At 37.2% G+C, this 22,513-nt stretch overlaps 1 protein-coding gene across 4 annotated transcripts in view; it reads right to left on the bottom strand.

The window, feature by feature from the left end:
* The window catches only part of STK3 (serine/threonine kinase 3), a 271,666-nt gene that overhangs the window by 76,926 nt on the left and 172,227 nt on the right, over positions 1-22,513 (bottom strand). For all 4 annotated transcript variants that reach the window (XM_064588079.1, XM_045896164.3, XM_045896166.3 and 1 more), the window contains one exon: positions 4,647-4,839. In XM_064588079.1, the coding sequence (XP_064444149.1) occupies positions 4,647-4,839 (193 nt within the window). The remainder of the gene's footprint in view (positions 1-4,646; positions 4,840-22,513) is intronic.

The following is a 22,513-nucleotide window of genomic DNA, read 5'->3' as shown; positions in this document are numbered from 1 at the left end:
CCCCCCTCACTGTGCAGGAAGCAAGGCCGGGCTCTCCAGATGCTCCAGCTTTCCAAGCTGTTGGAAGGCCAAACTGACGGGCTGAGCAGATGGAGATTATCCCTTACTGATGACCTATTCTGCTAGGTGCCGAATTTACCTACATTAATCCACACTCACACACATACAAACACAGACACACACAAAAAAGAGAAACAAATACACATCACTGAAGCTCAGAAAAGATGAACACAATTAAATGTGGTCCGACTTTAAATCCCATGGTCTTTTCACTACACCACATCATTTGGTCAGAAAATATTTAATGAACTTTTACTATTGTGCTGGATATCGCATTAAGCATTGGGAATACAGTGGGGAGTAAACAGATAATCACAGAGAAACAAGCAATGAGAACACAGTGTGACAACTGCTATTCAGAGTAACAGCACGAAGTGAGGTGGCAGCCTGTGGGAGGAGCAACATCCCCAACCTGGGTCAGTAAGGGAAGCAACCCCTTAACTGAGCCTAAGAGGATGAATATGAATTAGCCAAGGAATCAGCAATCCAAAAAGAGGGACTGGGCAGAACAAAAGCCTAAAGGCATGAGAGAGTATTTTAAGAGCTGAGGAGCTGGAAAAAGGCTGGTGAGGGAACAGTGAGCCAAGAAAACGGAAAGGTGAGCAGACACCAGAGTGTCTACTGATTTTTAACCCATGCTGGGCTTTAAGAGCAGTGGGGAGTCACTGGAGAGCCATCAGTAAAAGAGAGATATGTTGAATTTGTGAGGAGTGCAGGGACCAAGAATGGAGGCAGGGGATCAATTAGGAAACCTTTCATGTGACAGACTATGAGGATCTACACTACAGAAATGCAAGCAGAGACGGTAGGAAGAGGACAGTTATTCAGGAGGCAGAACTCATGAGATGATGTTCATTCAGTGAGGGGTGAGGAAGAAAGAGAAGTTAAGGATGGCTTAATTTTTCTATCTTATACCAAAGTCTATGTCTAAAACATCTATATAGCTTTTCTACGTTCTCACGTGATAATGTTTAATTTTTTTCTCTACGAAGCAGAAAGCAAGGTCATCTATTGAAACTGAGAGGAGAAGTGGCAGAAAGAAATTTCGTGAAGGTCTAAAATAGCCACTTTGTAGGAGAAAGAGCTGAAGGAGAGAAACAGGCCTCTAGGAAAGTTCTGAGGGCCCAAGTGGTTATCTTCATCTGTACAGATCTGAGATTGCTTCCATCAGCACTCCGCAGCCATGGTGAAGATGCATAGAAGATGGACAAACAGACTGATCCACAGTCACATTTTGCCGGGAGGGAAAAAGAAAGAGAATAGGGCAGAGAAGTTAAGGATATGAATGAGGGAGTGGCTAAAGCCAAGAAGCATAATCTCTAACCAGACTGGAGAGTGTGGCTCTTCCTCAAATATCAACAGAGACAGTTCCCTCCCAGCAACTAGAGCTACCAATCCAGCCCCACCTCTGTAAGACCAGAAAGTTCCACCGCAGAAAACAGAACTGTGTAGATCTAAGCTGAACAAGGTAAAAGACCCCAGTCTTCTCTTTGCTGAAACAACCACTTTCCCAGAGCTACTCCCAAAGAAACAATCTCTATTATCTCAGAAATGTGATGACAATGGATTCTTGACCTTCCTCATCCACTCCTTCAGGATGCAAAGTCCCAAATGTTGATTTCCTTAATGACAACTAACCTGCTTATACCTACTGTCAAACATTCATAATTCCAACTGGATAAAACACAATATATAAGGATGGAGAGAGCCATCTGACTCTGGTGCCAGAGTGTAAAAGACCTGGGTTGCCAGGCAGAAGCCTGGACATCCCCTGGGCTCTGAGGAGGCCCCAGGGAGATGTGAGTGGGATCAGTGGGAGAGGGAGGGTGAAAGTGATGCTATCGCTGCTGAAAACAGGTTTCGAGAATTCTTCTGGAGACATGCCCTCATACGCACTTTTTTAAAAAACAGATCAAATTTTAAGTATTTTTTGTCACTTTTCTCTACTTCCCTTCAAAAGATCTTTTAATAACTTTGCTTCTGATCCCAGGCTCCTGGGATCGAGCCCTGCATCAGGCTCTCTGCTCAGCGGGGAGTCTGCTTCTCCCTCTCCCCCTATCTACCATTCTGCCTACTTGTGCTCTGTCAAATAAATAAATAAAACTTAAAAAAAAAATAACTTGTTTCCTAGAGTCATATCACCACACTTTTCAGAAGTAAGGAAAACAGGTCCATAATTTCTAGCTTCATGAATAAAGGTGTAAAAGAGTATGCAAACATAATTTAAACTGACAAGAATATATGATAACTCATTTGAGACTCCAATGGAAAAGGTTATGGAAATCAGGATCTTCAGCACACAATATAACATTGTAGAGATTTTAGAAAATTAAAAATAATATGTTGCTATAATTTGGGGGGGGACAAAAATGCTAGAGACATATTAGCAAATGGGGCTTTGGTATGACATAACCTGAGAACTCATACCAACTAATCTAAGAAATTTTAAAGAAGATTTAGATCATGAAAAAAAAACCAACTAAAACTAATTATGTGGTTTCAGGGTAAGTAAGTTCTGCCTCAATAACTTCTTTATATTCTTTACTATTGTTATACTATAGTACGAATAACCCTGTGGGTTACACTAACATCACTTGATTAGTTTCTGGGGAACGCATAAGTCCCACATTACAGAATGATGTCTAAATTGCAGACACTTAAAATACATGGAAAGTTGGCTCATGGGATTTAAAATCTGCTAAAGCACATAAACAAATGCAAGTATATAAGCCACTATCTGCTCAACTTAAAAATGAGCTTTCAGTAAAATCTCTGTGGTCCAAAAATATATTTAGGGCATAAAATTATAACATATATTGAATGATTTCTGTGGCTGTCAAAGCTAAAACTCACTACAAAAAATATGTGGAAATCTGTACTGTAATTTTAAAGTATGATGTCTGATAAATCGTCATCACATACCACTTCCTTGAAATATAATCCAACATGAATTAGATTGTGTAAAAACTTGTTTTTAATAACCACTGATTATATGTTGACATTCAACTATGTGACTGCATAGAAAAAGTTGTTTATATAGTTTTGTAGGGAGATCAGTAGCTCTCTAGAAGATATAACAAAGCACTCAATGGTCCTCTAACTGGTCTGCTAAGAATGATAGAGTTTGCCTAAAAGAATGTTATCAGCTGTGGAAAAGTGATGCTACATGCTAATGGGTAATATGCTGTAAACCGTCTTATCATAGGGTCTTTTTGATGTACAGGGCACATGGCTTGTACCCTACCACTAGCTGGCTTGGGAGGCTCCAAGACCATCCAATACCGTTGGGTGAGCATGTTCTGGATGCGGAATGCCTACTAGAGTCAGAAGCCTAGCTAGGGATACACGTTTCAGGCTGCTTTCCAGGGTAAAGGCTCAGGAGACTCACAGTTGTGGGAGATTAAAAATAAATTCATATCCCTTTCCCAGTTCCCACCTAGGAATAACTCTATGGCAATCTGCTTGCATTTTGTGCTTCATGACCCTCCCTTTCAAAGTCTACAACCATAATGTGCTGTATGTACTAGGGAATGTGAAGAAAGCAAAAGCAGTGAACAAATGGCTTGAAGCCATGAGGTAAGACTTACTAAGCAGCCTCACGGGGGGAGTAGCAAGAAGAAAACAGAAATGTCACAGAGGAAACTGCTTCCTATTTTCACTTTATAATAGAAGCAAATTCCTGAATATTTATAACTTGCCAGGCTATATAACGCAAGAAATCATGTATCACTGCTTTTGTGCCATTTAGAAGCAGTGCTGTGTAGTGGAGAACAGCCTAGTGCTTAGACTTTGACACTGACCACACGTGACTAGCGTAGTAGGGGGAAGAGGAAGGTCAGTAGGTATCAAAAGGTAATGAATCTGCTTTTGCCTCTAACTGTGAAATCACAATGCCCTACCTTGTGAACTGCAATCTTAAAAAAGTTATACATACACAAAAAGAAATGCTAGTCTCTGAAAGTCTCTCTCTCTTCATCCCTCTGTAAGCAACAGAGATTAGAGAGAATGTCTCAATCGTCATTTTAGCCCCCTCAGCACGCCTGGTACAGTGCCTCACACATGACAAGTGGTAGTAAATATGCACTGAACTGAATTTTCTCCAGGAGTATCCCTGTCTCTTGATCCTTCTTTCTAGTGTTTCTTCTTTTCCCAAGCAAGCCCTTGTTTCTTCTCTTGGCTTGCACCTCCCTGCCATCTGTGGCTTAACCGATAATTTAGACAACATGAAATAATATTATGTTGTATTTATTGGAACAGACTTTTATGTTCACTTTTTTATTGGAAAAGTAAATGTTAGGACTGCTATCTTTTTAGCTCTAAAATACTTTACAAATTAAATTAAGTTATGGGTTAGCATCTTTTAACAGAAAAAAGCTCCCTAACCCTAAGTTAGAGATGTGCTGCTTTCTGCTATACTAAAATTTTTTAAAAAATTTATTTATGCCATACTTTTTAAACTGTTAAATAATGCCCAGAAACAAAATTTTCCACAACTGGCTATAAAAAGTAAGAGAGAACTATCTTGGTTTCAACCGAAGTGTACTTTTAAATAGAAAATGAATATTCAACAGGAAAAAGCCACATACTTTTCATAGTTCCATCTTCTTCTTCTTCATCTTCACTGTTTATAACCATGGTCCCCAGGTCAGATTCTAACATCGTGCTATTATGTTCAATCATGGTCTGGGCCCCTTCACTCATTGTGCTTGTGGCCTTCATTGTGCCCACACTCTCTGAGCTAGTTTTCACCATGGTGTGGGAATCCAGCTCATCTTCGTCCTGCAAGCAAAAATACTGCAATGAAGGAAGACTTTTCTGAGACAGCTGGATTTCTTCATTCTTAACAACATGACAAGCATATTATACCTTTTTAATTGAAGTACAGTTGACACACAATGTTACACTAGTTTCAAGTGTACAACATAGTGATCAAACATCTCCCTATATTATGCTATGCTTACCACAAGTGTAGCTACCACGTGTCACCATACAACACTATTACAATACCATTGGCTATATTGTCTATGCCACACCTTTCATCTCATGACTTATTTATTCCACAGCTGAAAACCTCTAGCTCCCACTCCCTTTCACCCCTTTTGCCCATCCCCCTCTTAATATTATTTATATAAACATTTTATAATTTAATAAAACATTTTACTTTTAATAATGAAAAATACTATTATAAGTACTAATTTTAATATAAAGACACACATACAAATATTATCATAAGAGCCAAAATTATTTATATATAAATATATATAAATAATCTAAAGTTTTAAGTAATTAAAGCTCAAGCAACAGAAATTGATGAAATAGAAGGCTGCTAGTTGTTTTTTAAAATGAGGATTAACAATCAAGAAATGGGCAGAAGACATGAACAGACATTTCTCCAAAGCAGACATACAAATGGCCAACAGACCCATGAAAAAATGCTCCACATCACTTGGCACCAGGGAAATACAAATCAAAACCACAATGAAATACCACCGCACACCAGCCAGAATGGCTAAAATTAACCACTCAGGAAATGACAAATGTTGGTGAGGATGCGGAGAAAGGGGAACCCTCTTACATTGTTGGTGGGAACATAAGCTGGTGCAGCCACTCTGGAAAACAGAATGGAAACTCCTCAGAAAGTTGAAAATAGAATTACCTTACCACCCAGCAAGTGCACTGCTAAGGATTTACCCCAAAGATACAAATGTAGTGATCTGAAGGGGCACCTGCACCCCAATGTTTATAGCAGCAATGCTCACAACAGCCAAACTATGGAAAGAGCCCACATGTCCACTGACAGATGAATGGATAAGAAAGAAGTGGTATATATACATATGATGGAATACAACTCATCCATCAAAAAAATGAAATCTTGCCATTTTCAACAATGTGGATGGAACTAGAGGGTATTATGCTAAGCGAAATAAGTTAATCAGAGAAAGACAATTACCATATGATCTCACTCATATGTGGAATTTAAGAAAACAAAACAGACGATCATAGGGGAAGGGAGGGAAAAATAAAACAAGATGAAACCAGGGAGGGAGACAAACCATAAGAGACTCTTAATCATAGGAAACAAACTGAGGCTTGCTGGAGGGGAGGGGGTAACTGGGTGATGGACATTAAGGAGGGTACATGATGTAATGAGCACTGGGTGTTATATAAGACTGATGAATCACTGAACTCTACCTCTGAAATAATAATACATTATATGTTAATTAACTGAATTTAAATTAAAAAATAAAATAAGAATTAAGATAGGTAAATTATCAAATGCAAAATAGAGAATATGGTAACAAAACAAATACAAGAGAGCACATTAAAGACAGAATATGTTGGCACTATTCTAACAGCCACAACATTTACGTAACTTTGTACAAATGCCATTGGCTTTTTTGTTAAAATTATGATAAATATATATAACATAAAATTTACCATTTTAATAATTTTTAAATGTATAGCTCTGTGGCATTAAGTACATTCACAGTATTAATGCAGTCAGCACCAACATCCATTTCCAGAACTTTTTCATTATCCCAAACAGAAACTCTGTGCCCATTAAAAAATAACTCTCCGTTCCTCCCTTCCCCCAATCTCTGGTAACCTCTTTTCTGCTTTCTGTTATGATGAATTTGTCTATTGTAGATACCTCACATTAGTAGAAGCAACCAATATATGGTCTTTGTGTCTGGCTTATTTCACTTAGCATAATGTCTTCAAGGTTCATCCATGTTGTAGCATGTGTCAGAATTTAAGACTGAATAATATTCCATTACATACATACACACACACACACACACACACACACCACATTTGTTTACCCATTCATTTCTTGATGAACACTAGGTTGTTTACACCTTTCGGCTATTATGAATCATGCTGCTATGAACACTGGTGTACAAGTATTTATTTGAGTCCCTGTTCTCAATTCTTTTGAGTCTATGCCTAGAAGTGTAATTCTGTACCATATGGTAATTCTTTTTTAATTTCTTGAGAAACCACCAAGGTGTTTTCTACAGTTGCTACACCATTTTACGCTCCCACCAACAGTGCACAGAGTTCCATTTTCTCCACATCTTCACTGACACTTGTTCTTTTCTGTTTTCTTGAAAGCAGCCATCCTAGTGGATATGTGGTATCTCACTGTGGTTTGATTTGCACATCGCTAATGAGTAGTGAAGCTGAGCATCTATTCGTGTGCTTAACTGACCATTCGTGTATCTTCTTTGGAGAAATGTTTATTCATGTCCTTTGCCCATTTTTAATATAGGTTGTTTTTTGTTGTTGAGTTGCAGGAGATCATTATATATTCTGGATCTTAATCCCTTAGCAGATAGATGACCTGCAAATATTTCTCCCCATTTTGTAGATTGTCTTTTCACTCTTTTGATGGTTCCTCTGACGCACAAAAGTTCTTAATTTTGATGAAGTTGAATTTATCTATTTTCTTTTGTTGCCTGTGTATCTTAAGTTGCCTTTTATTGCTTTTATCATAACCTAGCCATTAGTTTTTAAATGTAAATTCACAGAAGGATCAAATCAGTAATAGAAGTATGAACAAAAAAATTGCTCTTTAGAATGTTCATCAAAGATAAACTGAAATAGGGCCAAAAAATAAACTAACAAATTCTGTTTGAGAGACCAAACAATCTGTTATTTGGAAAAACTTGATCATGCGGTGAAATTCATTTATTATCTATTATTCCACTTTAAGTAGAAACAAACAAGCAAAACCTAATTCTGACAGAGGTTAAATACAAATACAGAGAACAGGAACATCCATGTTGTTCTCAGCTATGTGACAGCCCTTTCTCTTCCTCAACCTGCATGATAAATTCAGCAGTATCTAAGTCTTTTGTGCTTCTTTCATGAGTCTCTTTTAGAAAACTTCTTCATTCTTATGCTTTGACTATCTAACATGTTGAAGACTCCCAAATCCTGAAATTTTCCTGACTTTATTTACTACTTAAATGCTTAAATGATGTTTAAAACTTGGCATTCCCAAATCAGGTATCATTTCATCCACCTCTTTAGTCTCTCCTCTCTGCTGCCATCCCCAAAAACAACTAATATAAAGCACAGAAATCTTCATTAGCTACCCGAGAGTAAAAAGTCAACAGGTCCTCTTAGGTTTATTCTCTCCTTGATTCCCCATATTCACTCAGTCAGCAAGTTCTTTTTCAGAAATCTCTCTCCCAGCTCCATCTCTTCTTTTCTATTCCTACTGCTACTGAGTAAATTCCTGATTACCTCATACTTGGGTGAATACAGGAAAAGTGCCCTCATTCAACAGTCTCTCCCACCCTGACTTCTAAAATCAGACAGATATTAGTTCAAATCCTGGCTCAAATCACTTAATAGATCTAAGACCTTTAGGCAAGCTATTTAAACTCTCTAGATTTTAGTTTCTTTCATTGGAGTTATGATTAAATGAGAAAAGACATGCAAAATGCCTACATATTACTAGGAACAAAGTAGTTTCACACTTTCTTCAAAGTCCATATACCATACCAAGCTTTCTTGAATATTATAGTATCATAATATCCTACTGAAATCTCTAATGACCACAGTTCTTGCCTGCATTAAAAGCTAAATATTTCTGCCTAGATTTTAATGTATCTTATTTTATCTGGCTATTCTTATTTTCCCATTGTTCACATATCCTCCAATTTAGTCAGGCTGACCTTAACTGAATCTTTAGCTGCTATAAACCCATGTCACACTATGTCATTAAGACTTCCTCTTTGTTTATGTCTTCTTCTCTACCCAGAATGCTCTTTCCTCTCTATCCATTTTAACTAAATGGTATAATCCCAGATCAAGTATCTGTTACCTTCATGGCTACTTTAGTCTTTATTAATTACCCCTTTTCCAAACTTCTATAGAATTTATAATGTGCATCATACACTCCTGCATTTAAATTTATGATCTCAAACTGTGAATAACTGTTTTGTCAAATCTTTTATAAATATATGTATCTTATAGACAAGAATGCCTTACAGTACCTCTGAATCTACTCAAGTGTTTCATTTGGTAGTCCGTATACAGTAGGCATTCATTATATATTTACTTATTCACACAACTATAAAATCATGAACCTGTAATAATTCAACACCTCATTTTATATCTGAAAAAAATGAGGCTCATAGAAAGTAAGAGACTTCTCCAAGGACACATACCTATTTAAAAGCAAAGCTGGAAGTAAGAAACTAGTTCTTATATTTCTTAGTCCATCACTCCACTAAATGCATGTACCTTACTTATATTTAAATTTTGATCTACTTGAATGCTTAAGCTAGAGGTACAGGATTACAATTTTAACAGCTTATACCACCAGCTCCTATTCCCAAAGGGTCTTATACAAATTATTTGGTCCATCCTAGTGAAACCCGCCATCTTCTCTTATTTATACTATTAAAAACAGCTATTAAAAGTATTAAAAAGGGGCGCTTGGGTGTCTCAGTCAGCTAAGCTGCTGCCTTTGGCTCAGGTCACAATCCCAGGGTCCTGGGATAGAGCCCCACATCAGGCTCCCTGCTTGGCGGAGAGCTTCCTTCTCCCTCTCCCTGCCGCTCTCTATCTCTCTGTCAAGTAAATAAATAAAATCCTTTAAAAAAAATTTTTTTAAGTATTTAAAAATATAAGCTATATATGTAAGCTATATATATATATAACTATTAAAAATACAAACTATTAAAAACTATTTAAAAAACAGCCTCTGAACAGTTTTCACTTTCTACTCTTGCCCACTTTAGTCTCCCAAACAATAGGCAGATTGATTCTTTCAAAAGATAAATCAATCACATCATGTTATTCTCCTGCTCAAAACCCTGCATTTGGCTTCCTATCACACTTGGAATAAAATCCAAAATCTTTCTCAGCCAAATGTGATCTGGCTCAGTAATATCTGCCAGGCCTATCTCCTATCACATTCCTTCTCACTCATCAAGTCCCAGCAATGCTGGCCTCCCCTTGGCTGTTTCTTGAGCATTCTAAGCATGTTCCTCTTCTAGCCTTTAAATTGGCTGATCTCTCAACCTGGAATGCTCTTCCACAAGACAGCTTTATCCTCTACTTAACTCAAGTCTCCGCTTAGATGTCACCACGTTAGTGAGACTTTTTCTGACCAAGTTAAAATCGAAGTCTCCATCAATCTTTTATCCTTCTGTACTCTTCATAGCCTATATCTGGCCTTCTCTACCACTAGAATAGTTTGATGAAGGCAGAGGCTTCTTTTTCACTATCAATCCCCAACGCTTCGAACACCTGGCACATAACAGGTACTTATTAAAAATTTAATGAATGGATCCATTTATATTTTCACTTATTAATTCAATCAATAAGCATTTATTGTAAATTTATAGTATGTCAAGGAGTAGACCAGGCATTGGAGATACAAAGATAAATAAGAACAGTTTTGCTCCATTTTGGTTTTTTAAGGAGCTTAGTGTCTAACAGAAACCGACATGTGAACAATAAATTCCAAGGCAATTTGTTAAGTACTATGAGAAAAGTATTGGCAAAGTACAATGGGAGTACCAAGAATAGAGCCTCTAACTCTGCCTATAACAAATGAAGAAAGCCTCAGAGAGGAAGCTGCCCTTAAATTACGCTTTAAAGGATACATACTTTGTAACATATATACATAAATTTGGGTGCGTGCTTTATACTACAGCTTCTTTCTTTAACAGAACTACACTCAGCCATCCCTTCTCGGCTCAGATACACCAAAACTGAATTAGGTGCCATATTCTGTACTGTCATAGCACCTCATGCTTATGCCATTCATATGCTTACTACTATACTGTAATCGTCTATGTGCTTGACTTTTCCAAATCTCCCATTAGAGTCCAAAATCTGTAAGGGCAGTAACCAAATCTTAACAGTTATATTCCTGGTATCCAGTACAAAGCCTGTTCTGAGTACATAAGCTATTAAACTAATGTTAAAGCCCTTATTATGAGGTGCCAAAGCACAGAACTAAAGGACGATGTTATGTAAAGTTCTAGAGTAGGATTTTATTTAAGCTAATGTATTATTTTAAAATATAGAATGGCTACTGAAGAAACTTTGAGAGGGAAAATAATGCTATCAACTAGAATTATTAGTTGGTCATTTTTCTAATAATCATAAAAGCAGTCACCAGTGAGTTAGAAGCACTATGCTAATGAGGACTTTTTGTAGGATATTCCCATTTAATCCTCTTATTAATCCTGGGAGATAATTTTTTTTAAAGATTTTATTTATTTATTTGACAGAGAGAGACACAGCGAGAGAGGGAACACAAGCAGGGGGAGTGGGAGAGGGAGAAGCAGGCTTCCCGCGGAGCAGGGAGCCCGATGCGGGGCTCGATCCCAGGATCCTGGGATCATGACCTGAGCCGAAGGCAGACACTCAACAACTGAGCCACCCAGGCGCCCCAATCCTGTGAGATATTATTAACTCCACTGTGCAGATGATGAAACTGAAGTTCAAATGAGTTTAATAATTTGTCTAAGGTCACACAACAAATAAGTAGAGGAATAAGGATTCTAACTAGGTCATTCTGATTCTAAAGCCCAAGATCTACCTTCCAATTTTATAAGACTTTAAAATTATTTACAGCATTTCTGAAGTCTGGCTGAATTTACATTACAGGTTAGCTGGAGCATGTTTCATTTTGCTAAGTTAAGAGAAAGAAACTGACATAACATATATAAACTGATTTGTACTTAGTCCAAAAGCTTAATAAAAACACACTGGAATTTACTCTTTCCAGTAGACCCCACTGAGGAGGAAGGGAAAAAGTTGATTTTCTATAAAAAAATTGAATAGAACAGAACAGAATAGAAAAAAAATTTCTATTAAAAATTGACTGCTAGTTTAATATCTTATTTTATCATGGTTGCAACCAGTTTAATTCCCAAAACACTAACTCTATTTTTATATGTGTGAGTCATTTGTCTCTTATCCTTGTAAGAGTCAATGCTATGACAATTAAACTTAACAAGAAACATTCCATTCAGTTGGTGTGAAACAATACTTTTAGTCCTCCTATATGCCATATTAGAGTTGAATCTACAAGGGGATAATGAGGGTTGCACCTCTGGATTCACACAATTGGCTCAGGCAATCTATAAAATTATAAAAACATTGAACCAAGTTTGGAAGGGATTGCTTTTATGGCATATTATTTTCACTTACATAGTCAGTTCGCTAAAGGACACTAATCTAATTTACAAATTGGCAGAAAAAAATAGCAATGCAAAAAACAGAGGATTCAATTCACTAATGAAAGGTGGCACCCAAACAGTAATTAATAAAGCACAAATGGAATGAGAACTAGTTTATATGAAATTTGAAGACTCAAACACTAATAACTTGTTGATGGTGGCAAAAACTTTTCAGCAACACTTTTTACTCTAAAAAAATCATTAACTCTGAAATTATTCTTGATATTTTAGATTACGACTAAAATTTCATTTGGTACTTTTAGCATTTTTACAATAAAACAGTTATTTAAAATGTTCTTCCAAAGTTATACTTCATTTATACACACTCTGTGATTCCTCACAAAAGAAAAGCAGAAGAAAAACATGTTGATACTTTATTATAGAAAAAGGTCTGTGGAACAGATGCTTCTCCACTGTAGAAAGGAGCCAATTCCAGTAAGGAATACAATAGCATTTCAATCAGTGGTCATCATGTGCCAGGAATGCAAAACACAGTGCTGATGATAATCCAGGTTATGAATCATAAAATCCACATGGAATACAAATATTTGAAAACATTATTAGGAAATCCTACTCCATTGCTAAGACAGATTTATGCTATAACAGTCCGAGAAATAATCAGACTTTGCATTAGGTGTCTTCACACATGTAATATCTACTACCTTAAAGGATTTTCTAAATATTCATCTACTCTTTGACTGATTTTAAAGTTATTTACACACTTTAGAAAGCCATTATTGTTGATGTAGACAAAAGCTGTTGCTATTCGTACGTAAGTTTTTTTTTTTTTTTAAAGATTTTATTTATTTATTTGACAGAGAAAGACACAGCGAGAGAGGGAACACAAGCAGGGGGAGTGGGAGAAGGAGAAGCAGACTCCCTGCCGAGCAGGGAGCCCGATGCGGGACTCAATCCCGGGACTCCAGGATCATGACCTGAGCCGAAGGCAGTTGCTTAACCAACTGAACCACCCAGGCGCCCCCGTACATAAGTTTTATAACAACTAACCTACATATATTTGTTACTGAGGGCATTATTTTTTTCATTTGTTTCTAATACTGATTTTCCAAACATTAAATCAAATTAGAGAAAATTTTTAAAAAAGAAAGCATTTGCTATTTGTAACAATGAAACAGACTATTTCTTAAATAGGTGTCCTTCTAATTGAAAATATTCTAATTACTTCTTTTCTTGAAATATTAAATACATCTTTATTGCTAGTATAATTACACAACAGCATATAAACAGCATACAGCAGTGATCTTAATGGTTTTGATTCAACTAGACAGACAATTCAATTGAGTATGCATTCTGCTACAGCATAAAAATTTTTTTATTTTTTTTCCCAAAACTATTTTTTAAAGAAAAAAGTGAATGTATAAGATATATAAGTGAACCAATTATACAAAAAGCTGCAATATTATAGTGGTCTGGATATCCTTCAAACCTCTTAGAGGTGAGAATCAGGGATGACACTGAAATAGCAAACAACGTAACAAACATACTCTAAATGCATAACTGAGCTTTTAAGATATTAAAGGGAATCCACACGGGCCCCAAAGAGAGCTGGGAAACAGTGAGAATAAGCTAAATCTGGCCTTAAAGGCTGCTTTAGGGGCATAAGATGATGGGGGTGGGGTGGTGATGGGTATCCATTTTCGTGGATAAAGGGGGACAAGCAACAAGTCTTTGGGTTCTCTCCAAAGTGGAACTGAAACCCCTGCATAAAGTTGGGGTTCTTGAAGGTCTACATCCTCAGTGAAAGGGTGAACAAGAAAAAATGTACTCACAGGCAAAGAAGGATGACAGGCAAACTTGTCTAAATCACTTGGGCTTTAGGGAAAGACGGGAGATTGGTGGGGGGTGCTTCCTTTTAGAAGGTGCAGACATGGTTTCAGGGCTTTCTAACATTACCCACAAGGTCTGGGGACCCTCATGCTGAGAAATTAGCCTAATGCAGTACCACTATGGAAGTACCTGGGTGCCTGATGGAAACAAATAAAAATCCACCCTAAGTGGGGACTCAAACTCAATCTTCAACCCAGAACTCACACATCATTCTCAGAAATAAAACCAAGCTAGAGTTGAGCTCACAATCCAGAAGATAAACAATGAATAGACAAGCTACTGAGAATGGGTAGGAACATCAAACAACAGAATTAAGACTCCCTCCTTAAAATTAAGTTAGTCCCCTTAGAAAGTTGCATCTTTCTAAGACAAAAATTTCTAGGATAAAAATTAGGAGTATACAATGGCATTCTAGATTGGAAAAAAAAAAACACGCACAAATGTAGAAATATTCTGGCTAGAAGGGAAAAGCATTAAGTAAATTTGACTGCATTAAAAAATGACCTACAGTTTATAGAGTACTCTATACAGTAAGAACCTGCATGAGCTGCTTGGCAGAGAAGTAAGAGGAACCTTGGAAACTAAAGGATGAATTGGAAGAGAAGACTGGAGAAAGAGAATCAGAAGGTTAAAATCCAGATTTGAGGTAATCACAGCCTGTACTGAAAAGGTCTATGGAAACAGAAACCACAAGTCAAATCTGAAAGAAACCATGAAAGAAGAATCAATATATTATGGAAACTTTCTGGACAAATATCAAAATAACTCCAATACTCTGAACCTAAAGAGATGAAACTGACTCAAAAGAGAAAAGTGTGAAAGGTTCTAACTTGAATAGATGAAGACAGAAGAGAAAATAGATAATGCCAGCTATTTGTAACTAAAACACGACTTAATAGAATTTGCTACTTCATCACATGATAAAAGCACTGAAATTTTAAGATCAATTTGTGGTGAAAGAATCAAACAGAAATCAATCAGGCATATATGGTGCAACTTCAAGGGAATGGACATAAAATCGGGGAAAAGTATGGCAGGAATCTTTCACTTCTCTCCCTGGGCATAACTAAATTCGGGGTTGTTGGTTACGCTAACATGCTAACCTGTGTCAACAAATAAATTTGAGTTATTACTTGAATTAGTAAAAGCAAAAGTCAAAGGGTACCATTGTCCACTTGCTTCTATGTCTCACAGCAAGGAAGAGCCCGATGGTACAACTGAACTAAAAATACCTCTCTGCTCCAGCAAGGTGAAAGTCTGATGGGGCCTACACAGCATTACCTTCCAATTCTACTTCCCAATACAGTGGACGGGAGCGCTTACCCCACTGTCTCTTTATCAATAAACCCTGCAGCGTCTATTTCACTGTGTTACCAGTGAAATGGCCCACAGCAGAACAGCTGGTTAACTCTGGTCTCATTAGGACCACATTCAACTCAACTGAGCTAAGAACTACTGAGAAAACATCAAAAATCCTCTCCTTCGAACAGGTGTCCTGAAGCCCTGCTTCAATGTCTGACAGGCTAAAAAAAGTAATAAATTGGTATTCGCCAATTAAAAGCTACTAAGATTTACAGTATCTGAAAATCTGTACAAAGAATGAACTTTCTTCCCACTGCTATAAGTAGGTGGTCCTTCTGTTTCACTGCAAGAGACGCATAAAAGCTTATACAGCTGCTGTCTTTGACATACCTGTCTTTAACAAACAGAAACTTCTGCCTTCATGGATCCTAACTTTTTGCATGTTCACAGGCATGTTTTAAAGTTACATCAAAGCATTCACAATTTCCAAAAGTCATAAAAGACTTGTTCATCAGTACAAGCCTAAGTGGTGAGAAGGCGTGTGGGCAGGACTTCAGAGGCTCCATGAAGCAAGACTGCACAAGTTCTTGGCATTATATTAAAAGTTTCCAAACAAAAGATTATCTTACATCCCCTGTGCACAATACTGATATACAATAGAGTAAATTAAAAAGTAAAAGCAACCATAACCATGGTTTTTCTTTTTTCTCCTGCAGCCAAAAGCATGTCAAAAGATTGACAAAATATAAAGATTCTAAAATCAAATATTTAAAAATAAAAAAGTAACACCTTTAAAAAGTGTTGTTACAAGCAGTTTATAAAAAATCCACAAGAGGGCACCAAAGACAAAACACTAGAACAAATTCCATTAATTGGAGATTTACACAGATAATATAGGTTCATAAAACAGGTTATTCTATTTACTAACATACGATCAATACTTTTCAGAAAGAGACTAGTAGCTACTTATTTTAAGCTGATATATTTCAAAATATAACCAGAGCCATGTTGTAAGTTATATTTTTAAATAAGCAATATTTATGTTTCTTAAAGGACAGGTTGCCTACATTCAGTAACCTCCCCAATGATTTCCATATAATAGCAGGAGGCCAATGAACAGTTGCTGATTCCACAAAATTGACAGAAACATACAATAGGAAATATCAAACATTCATATTACTTTATCACACTGCATTCTAAATTGCTTTATATTAAAAGATTTATGATTGTATATCTTATGTTTGTAGAATAAAAAGGCTAATCTGTCTGAAATTTTTCTTTTCCTCATCCTTTCTTTACTCTTTTTCTGTTCTATTATGATACTGTTTAATAGAAAATAGAAACTTCAATACACATTTAACAGAAGAAGTATCACTGTATAAACTCAGAAATAATAATATTATGAAATGATTTTGAGAAATCACCCTCCAAAGCATATAATTCAGAAGAAGACTACTAGAAGTACACTAAAATAAAAATATTAATTTTAATGTGTAATTTACATTACTGATACAAATGAAACTCTGGAGCAGAGGAGTATAAGGGAAGCCAAAAAAACCCCAAAAAACAAAAAAAACACGCAATCCTCCCCTACACCCCCAACCAAATATTTATCACATTTGGTTTAAGAACTGCTGAAGGAAAATACTTCAGTACCACTGTGTACCTTATTCATTTTAAATGCAAGTACATTCTGTGCTGATGATAATCATGTGGCACTATGCTACATAATAAGGAGTAAAAGTCAGGTAGAAGCCATTATAAAGGCTTTATTACAATGATAAGTATACATTATATACATAGCTGTTGATTCAAAAATTAAATATATATATAATAAATACTGTGTGCAGGCAGTGTGCTAAAATATAGTCTTTGTCCTTGAGAAATGTATAGTTTAGTGGAGAGAGGTAGAAAGTAGATAAAGTCAGGTAATATTCTCATAGAGGTAAACAGAGGACACCATACAGGAACCATATAGGAGCACTTGCTCAACTGAAGCTTACAGGAACATCATGAAAGGTTCCCCCTTTCCAGAGGAATCAATGTCCAAGACAACTCCTGAAGGATAAGGAGTTCATCAGGCAAATGAGGGTGAAGGAAGTAGTCTAGGAAGAAGCACCAACTTAAAATTTTCTTTAAACACTTTTTGAGCAATCCTATTTTTGCTTCTGGTTTCATTACGAACTGCAAAAAGCCTGCTGATTCCTAATTGCCTGTGCTCTCCCTTAGGGTTCAAGCCTGCATATCCAACTGCCTGCTACCCAAAATGACTTGGATGAGCCAGGGACACCTCAAATTAAACAAGAGCTAAAGTGACCCCGTCTTACCCAGAAAGCCGCCTTGGAGAGAGTACTGCTGGCAGAGTATTTCACCACAGTAGAAGGGGTGGAGAGAAAATGTGGTTAAGTGAAGAAACAAAGGCTCTGACTATTCTATCATAAAGTTTGTTTGTGAATAATTTGTTGATTCCCCCCCCCTTTCTTTAATGGTCAAAATATACATGTTTAGGCTGAAGAAAAAGGCCCTAGAAGAAAGAGATAATGTGACTGATAGAAAAGGCAAGCAGAGAAGACACCTTTAAAGGGAGGTAGAAAGAAAATCAAGGGGCAATAAAACAACAATTTCTGTTCTTTATGCATATCTCTATCACAGTATTTGTCGTAGCGCATTGTCATCAGTCACCAGTTCACTTGGTGTCTCACCACCAGACTGCAAGCTTCTTGTAGGCAAATATCTTAGTTTTCTTCTAGATGTATTTTTATGAATGAAAAAATGATAAATCCTCTGAAACAAGGAGAAAGAGAAACCTAGTGAGGATGCAGAAACATCAAAGTTAAAAGAATACTGAGGTCTAGTTAGTGCAGTAAGACAAAAAAAATATATAAAAGTTACAAAGATTGGAGAGAAAGAAATACAACTACCTTTATTTCTAGAAGACATGACTATGCAGAAAATTTCAAAAAATCTACAAAACACTACTGGAACTAATAAGCAAGTATAAATAAGGTCATAGGATGTAAGGGCAAAATACAAAATCATTTGCTTCCTATATATACCAGCAATAAAAAATTGGAAATCTGGAATTAAAAAAATTTTTTTAAATCTTAAATGCCAACTCAAATTCTTTAGTTTTCCAAATGAAGCAACTTGGAATTTAGGCCCACTGACGGAATCTGTAGCATCACCCTTTTGTTAGGGTAGTTTGCATCTCGCTTTGTTCAAATGCAACAACAGTGGGCTTTGGGTACTCAGTGGAGCTGAGGATAGTTGGTTTCTTTCTTGCTTTTTAAAAATTTTTATTCAATTTATTTAAATTTAAAAAAAAAGAAAAAAGTTCATCCATTTCCCTCACTCCCCCACTCCCACCCCCTGCCTCTTGCAGCAACTAATCTGTCCTCTGTATCTATGAACTTCGTTCTTCTGTTTTTGTTTTTATTAGATTCCACATATAAGAGAGATCATATGGTATTTGTCTTTCTCTGACATTTTGCTTAGCAAAAGGTCCATCCATGCTGTCACAAATGAAAGATTTCACCCTTTTATGGATGAATAACAATCCACTGTATATATAATAACACTATTTATCCATTCATCCATTGATGGACACTTAGGTTACTTCCATATCTTGACCATTGTAAATAAATACAGCAATGAATATGGGAGAATGCACATATCTTTTTGAATTCCTGTTTTTGTTTTCTTTGGGTAAATACCCAGAAGTACAATTGCTGGATCATATGGTAGTTCTTTGAGAAACATCCATGCTGTTTTCTATAGTGGCTGCACCAATTTAAATTCCCAGTAACAGTGCACAAGTGTTCCCTTTCCTCCACATCTTTGTTATTTCTTGCCCTGATAATAGCCATCCTAACAGGTGTGAAGTGATATCGTGGTTTTGATTTGCATTCCCCTATTTGTTGGGAGATTCTTGATTACTGATTCAATTTCTTTGCTGGTTATGGGTCTGTTCAAATTTTCTGTTTCTTCCTGTTTCAGTTTTGGTAGTTTATATTTCTAGGAATTTGTCCATTTCTTCCAGATTACCCAACTTGTTGGCATATAACTGCTCATAATATTCTCTTTTAAAAAAAAGATTTTATTTATTTATTTGACAGAGAGAGACACGGCGAGAGAGGGAACACAAGCAGGGGGAGTGCGAGAGGGAGAAGCAGGCCTCTGGCAGAGCAGAGAGCCCGATGCAGGGCCTGATCCCAGGACCCTCGGATCCCAACCTGAGCCGAAGGCAGACGCTTAATAACTGAGCCACCCAGGCGCCCCATAATATTCTCTTACAACTGTTTGTATTTCTGCTGTGTTGGTTGTGATCTTTCCTCTTTCATTGGGATTTTATTTATTTGGGTCCTTTCTCTTTTCTTTTTGATAAGTCTGCCTAGGGGTTTATCAATTTTGTTAATTCTTTCAAAGAACCAGCTCCTAGTTCATTGATCTGTTCTACTTTTTTTTTTTCAGTTTCTGTATCATTTATTTCTGCTCTAATCTTTTTCTTTTCTTTTTTTTTTTTTAAGATTTTATTTATTTATTTGAGAGAGAGAATGAGAGACAGAGAGCACGAGAGGGAGGAGGGTCAGAGGGAGAAGCAGATTCCCCGCCAAGCAGGGAGCCCGATGCGGGACTCGATCCCAGGACTCCAGGATCATGACCTGAGCCGAAGGCAGGCGCTTAACTGACTGAGCCACCCAGGTGCCCCTATTTCTGCTCTAATCTTAATTATTTCCCTTCTTCTCTGGTTTTAGGTTTTACTCGCTGTTCTTTTCCCAGTCCTTTGGGTGTAAGGTTAGGTTGTATACTGGAGAGTTTTCTTGCTTCTTGAGGAAGGCCTGTATTGCTATATACTTCCCTGTTAGGACCGCCTTTGCTGCATCCCAAAGGTTTTGGACTGTCATGTTTTCACTTTCATTTGCTTCCATGTATTTTTTTCATTTCTTCTTTAATTTCCTGGTGAAGCCATTCATTCTTTACTAGGACGTTCTTTAACCTCCACGTATTTGTGGTCTTTCCAAATTTTTTCTTGTTCTTGACTTCAAGTTTCATAGCGTTGTGGTCTGAAAATATGCACAGTATGATCTCAATCTTTTTGTACTGGTTGGGGCCTGATTTGTGACCCAGTATGTGATCTATTCTGGAGAATGTTCCATGTGCACTCGAAAAGAACATGCATTCTGTTGCTTTAGGATGAAATGCTCTGAATATGTGTGTTAAGTCCATCTGGTCCAGCGTGTCATTCAAAACCACTGTTTTCTTGTTGATCTTTTGCTTAGATCATCTGGCCATTGCTGTGAGTGGGGTGTTAAAGTCCCCTACTATTATTGTATTATTATCAATGAGTTTCTTTAAGTTTGTTATTAATTGATTTACATATTTGGTTGCTCCCAAGTTGGGGAATAAATATTTATTCTTGTTGGATAGAGCCCTTTATTACGATACAGTGCCCTTCTTCATCTCTTATTATAGTCTTTGATTTAAAATCTGGTTTGTCTGATATCAGTACTCTGGCTTTCTTTTGATGTCCACTAGCATGACAGATGGTTCTCCACCCCCTCACTTTCAATCTGGAGGTGTCTTTGGATCTAAAATGAGTCTCTTGTAAGCAATAAAGAAAAAAGAAAAAAAGAATAAAAGAAAGCCTGGTCCTATTTCCACCAGAACTGAAGCTGACCCTTTGGAGCACTCTGTGATCAGCAGACCTGGTACATGGGGGTAGGGGGGAAGGATGGGGCAGGGCGCCTGTGTCGGTCTTCTGAGGGAGAGACCCACTGGACTGGCTCACAGTCAGACCTGCTCTTGCAAAGATGCCCCTGCCAGGCGCCGGGGGGGGGGGGGGGCGGAGGGGGTTGGTGTAAGCAACTCCACCACTCCACCGGTGCTGTTTCTCTCTGAAGTCCAACTGTGCTGGGCGTGGTTGGGGGGGAGGCCCCACCTTCTGGTCTCTGGGGAGGGGTACTCATGGCCACCACTGTTCAGGAGGCCCCCCACAGAAAAGTGAACAATCTCCTCTCCTGTGTCCAAGGCTTTCGTCAGATCACTGCCCTCAACCTGTCTGTGCCCCCTGGCATGCCTGCACCACAGTTCTGTTTTATCTCTGGCTGGTGGCTGGGATTCAAAAGTCCAAATCTTAAAGGGCCCAGCAAGACACAGACCCATTCCGCTCCCCCAGAAGAGAGCCTCCCGGCACACCCGGCACCATTTGCATGGTCCCAGAAAAGCAGTTGCATGGTGTGCAAGGTGGCAGGAGTCTGTTGTGACACAGAGTGAAAAGCTGCGACCTGATTCGTGGGTATTGAATCACAAATGTATGAAACTAGAAATTAGTTATAAAAAGAAAACTATAAGAATGTGGAGATTAAACAACATGCTACTGAATAACCAGTGGGTCAAAAAAGAAATTAAGAGAGAAATAAAAAAAAAAAAAAATACCTTGAAACAAAATGGAAAAATAACATGCAAAAATTTATCGGATGCAGCAAAAGCATTTCTGAGAGGGGAGTTCATAGCAATAAATATCTACCTCAAGAAACAAGAGAAGGCTCAAATAAACAACCTAACTTTATATCTCAAGGAACTAGAAAAAGAACAAATGAAGCCCAAAGTTCGTAAAAGGAAATAACAAAGATTAGAGCAGGGATAAATGAAACAGAGACTAAAAAGACAATAGACAAATCAATGAAATTAAGAGCTGGTTCTTTAAAAAGATAAACAAAATTGACAACCCTGTTGTTAGATTCCCTAAGAAAATGTGAGAGGACTCAAATCAGAAAGAGGAGATGTTACAACTAGTAACACAGACATACAAAGGGTCATAAGAAACTACTATGAACAATTATACACCAACAAACTGAACAACCTAGAAGAAATGGATAAATTCCTAGAAACATACACCAAAGTGTATCATGATGAAACAGAAAAATAAAAATAGAAAATCTGAACAGATCAATTACTGGCAAGGGGATTGATTCAGTAATCAAAAACCAACAAAATTCCAGGAGCAGAAGCCTTCACTGGTAAATTCTACAAAACATTCAAAGAAGAATTAATACCAATCCTTCTCAAACTCTTCCAAAAAACAGAAG

This window comes from Mirounga angustirostris, unplaced genomic scaffold (genome assembly GCF_029215605.1).
Source record: "Mirounga angustirostris isolate CCGP_5_RB_7025 unplaced genomic scaffold, mMirAng1.0.hap1 SCAF_4, whole genome shotgun sequence".
NCBI lineage: Eukaryota > Metazoa > Chordata > Mammalia > Carnivora > Phocidae > Mirounga > Mirounga angustirostris.
Note: the sequence above shows the minus strand (reverse complement) of the source record. Positions and strands in the feature narration are given on the sequence as shown.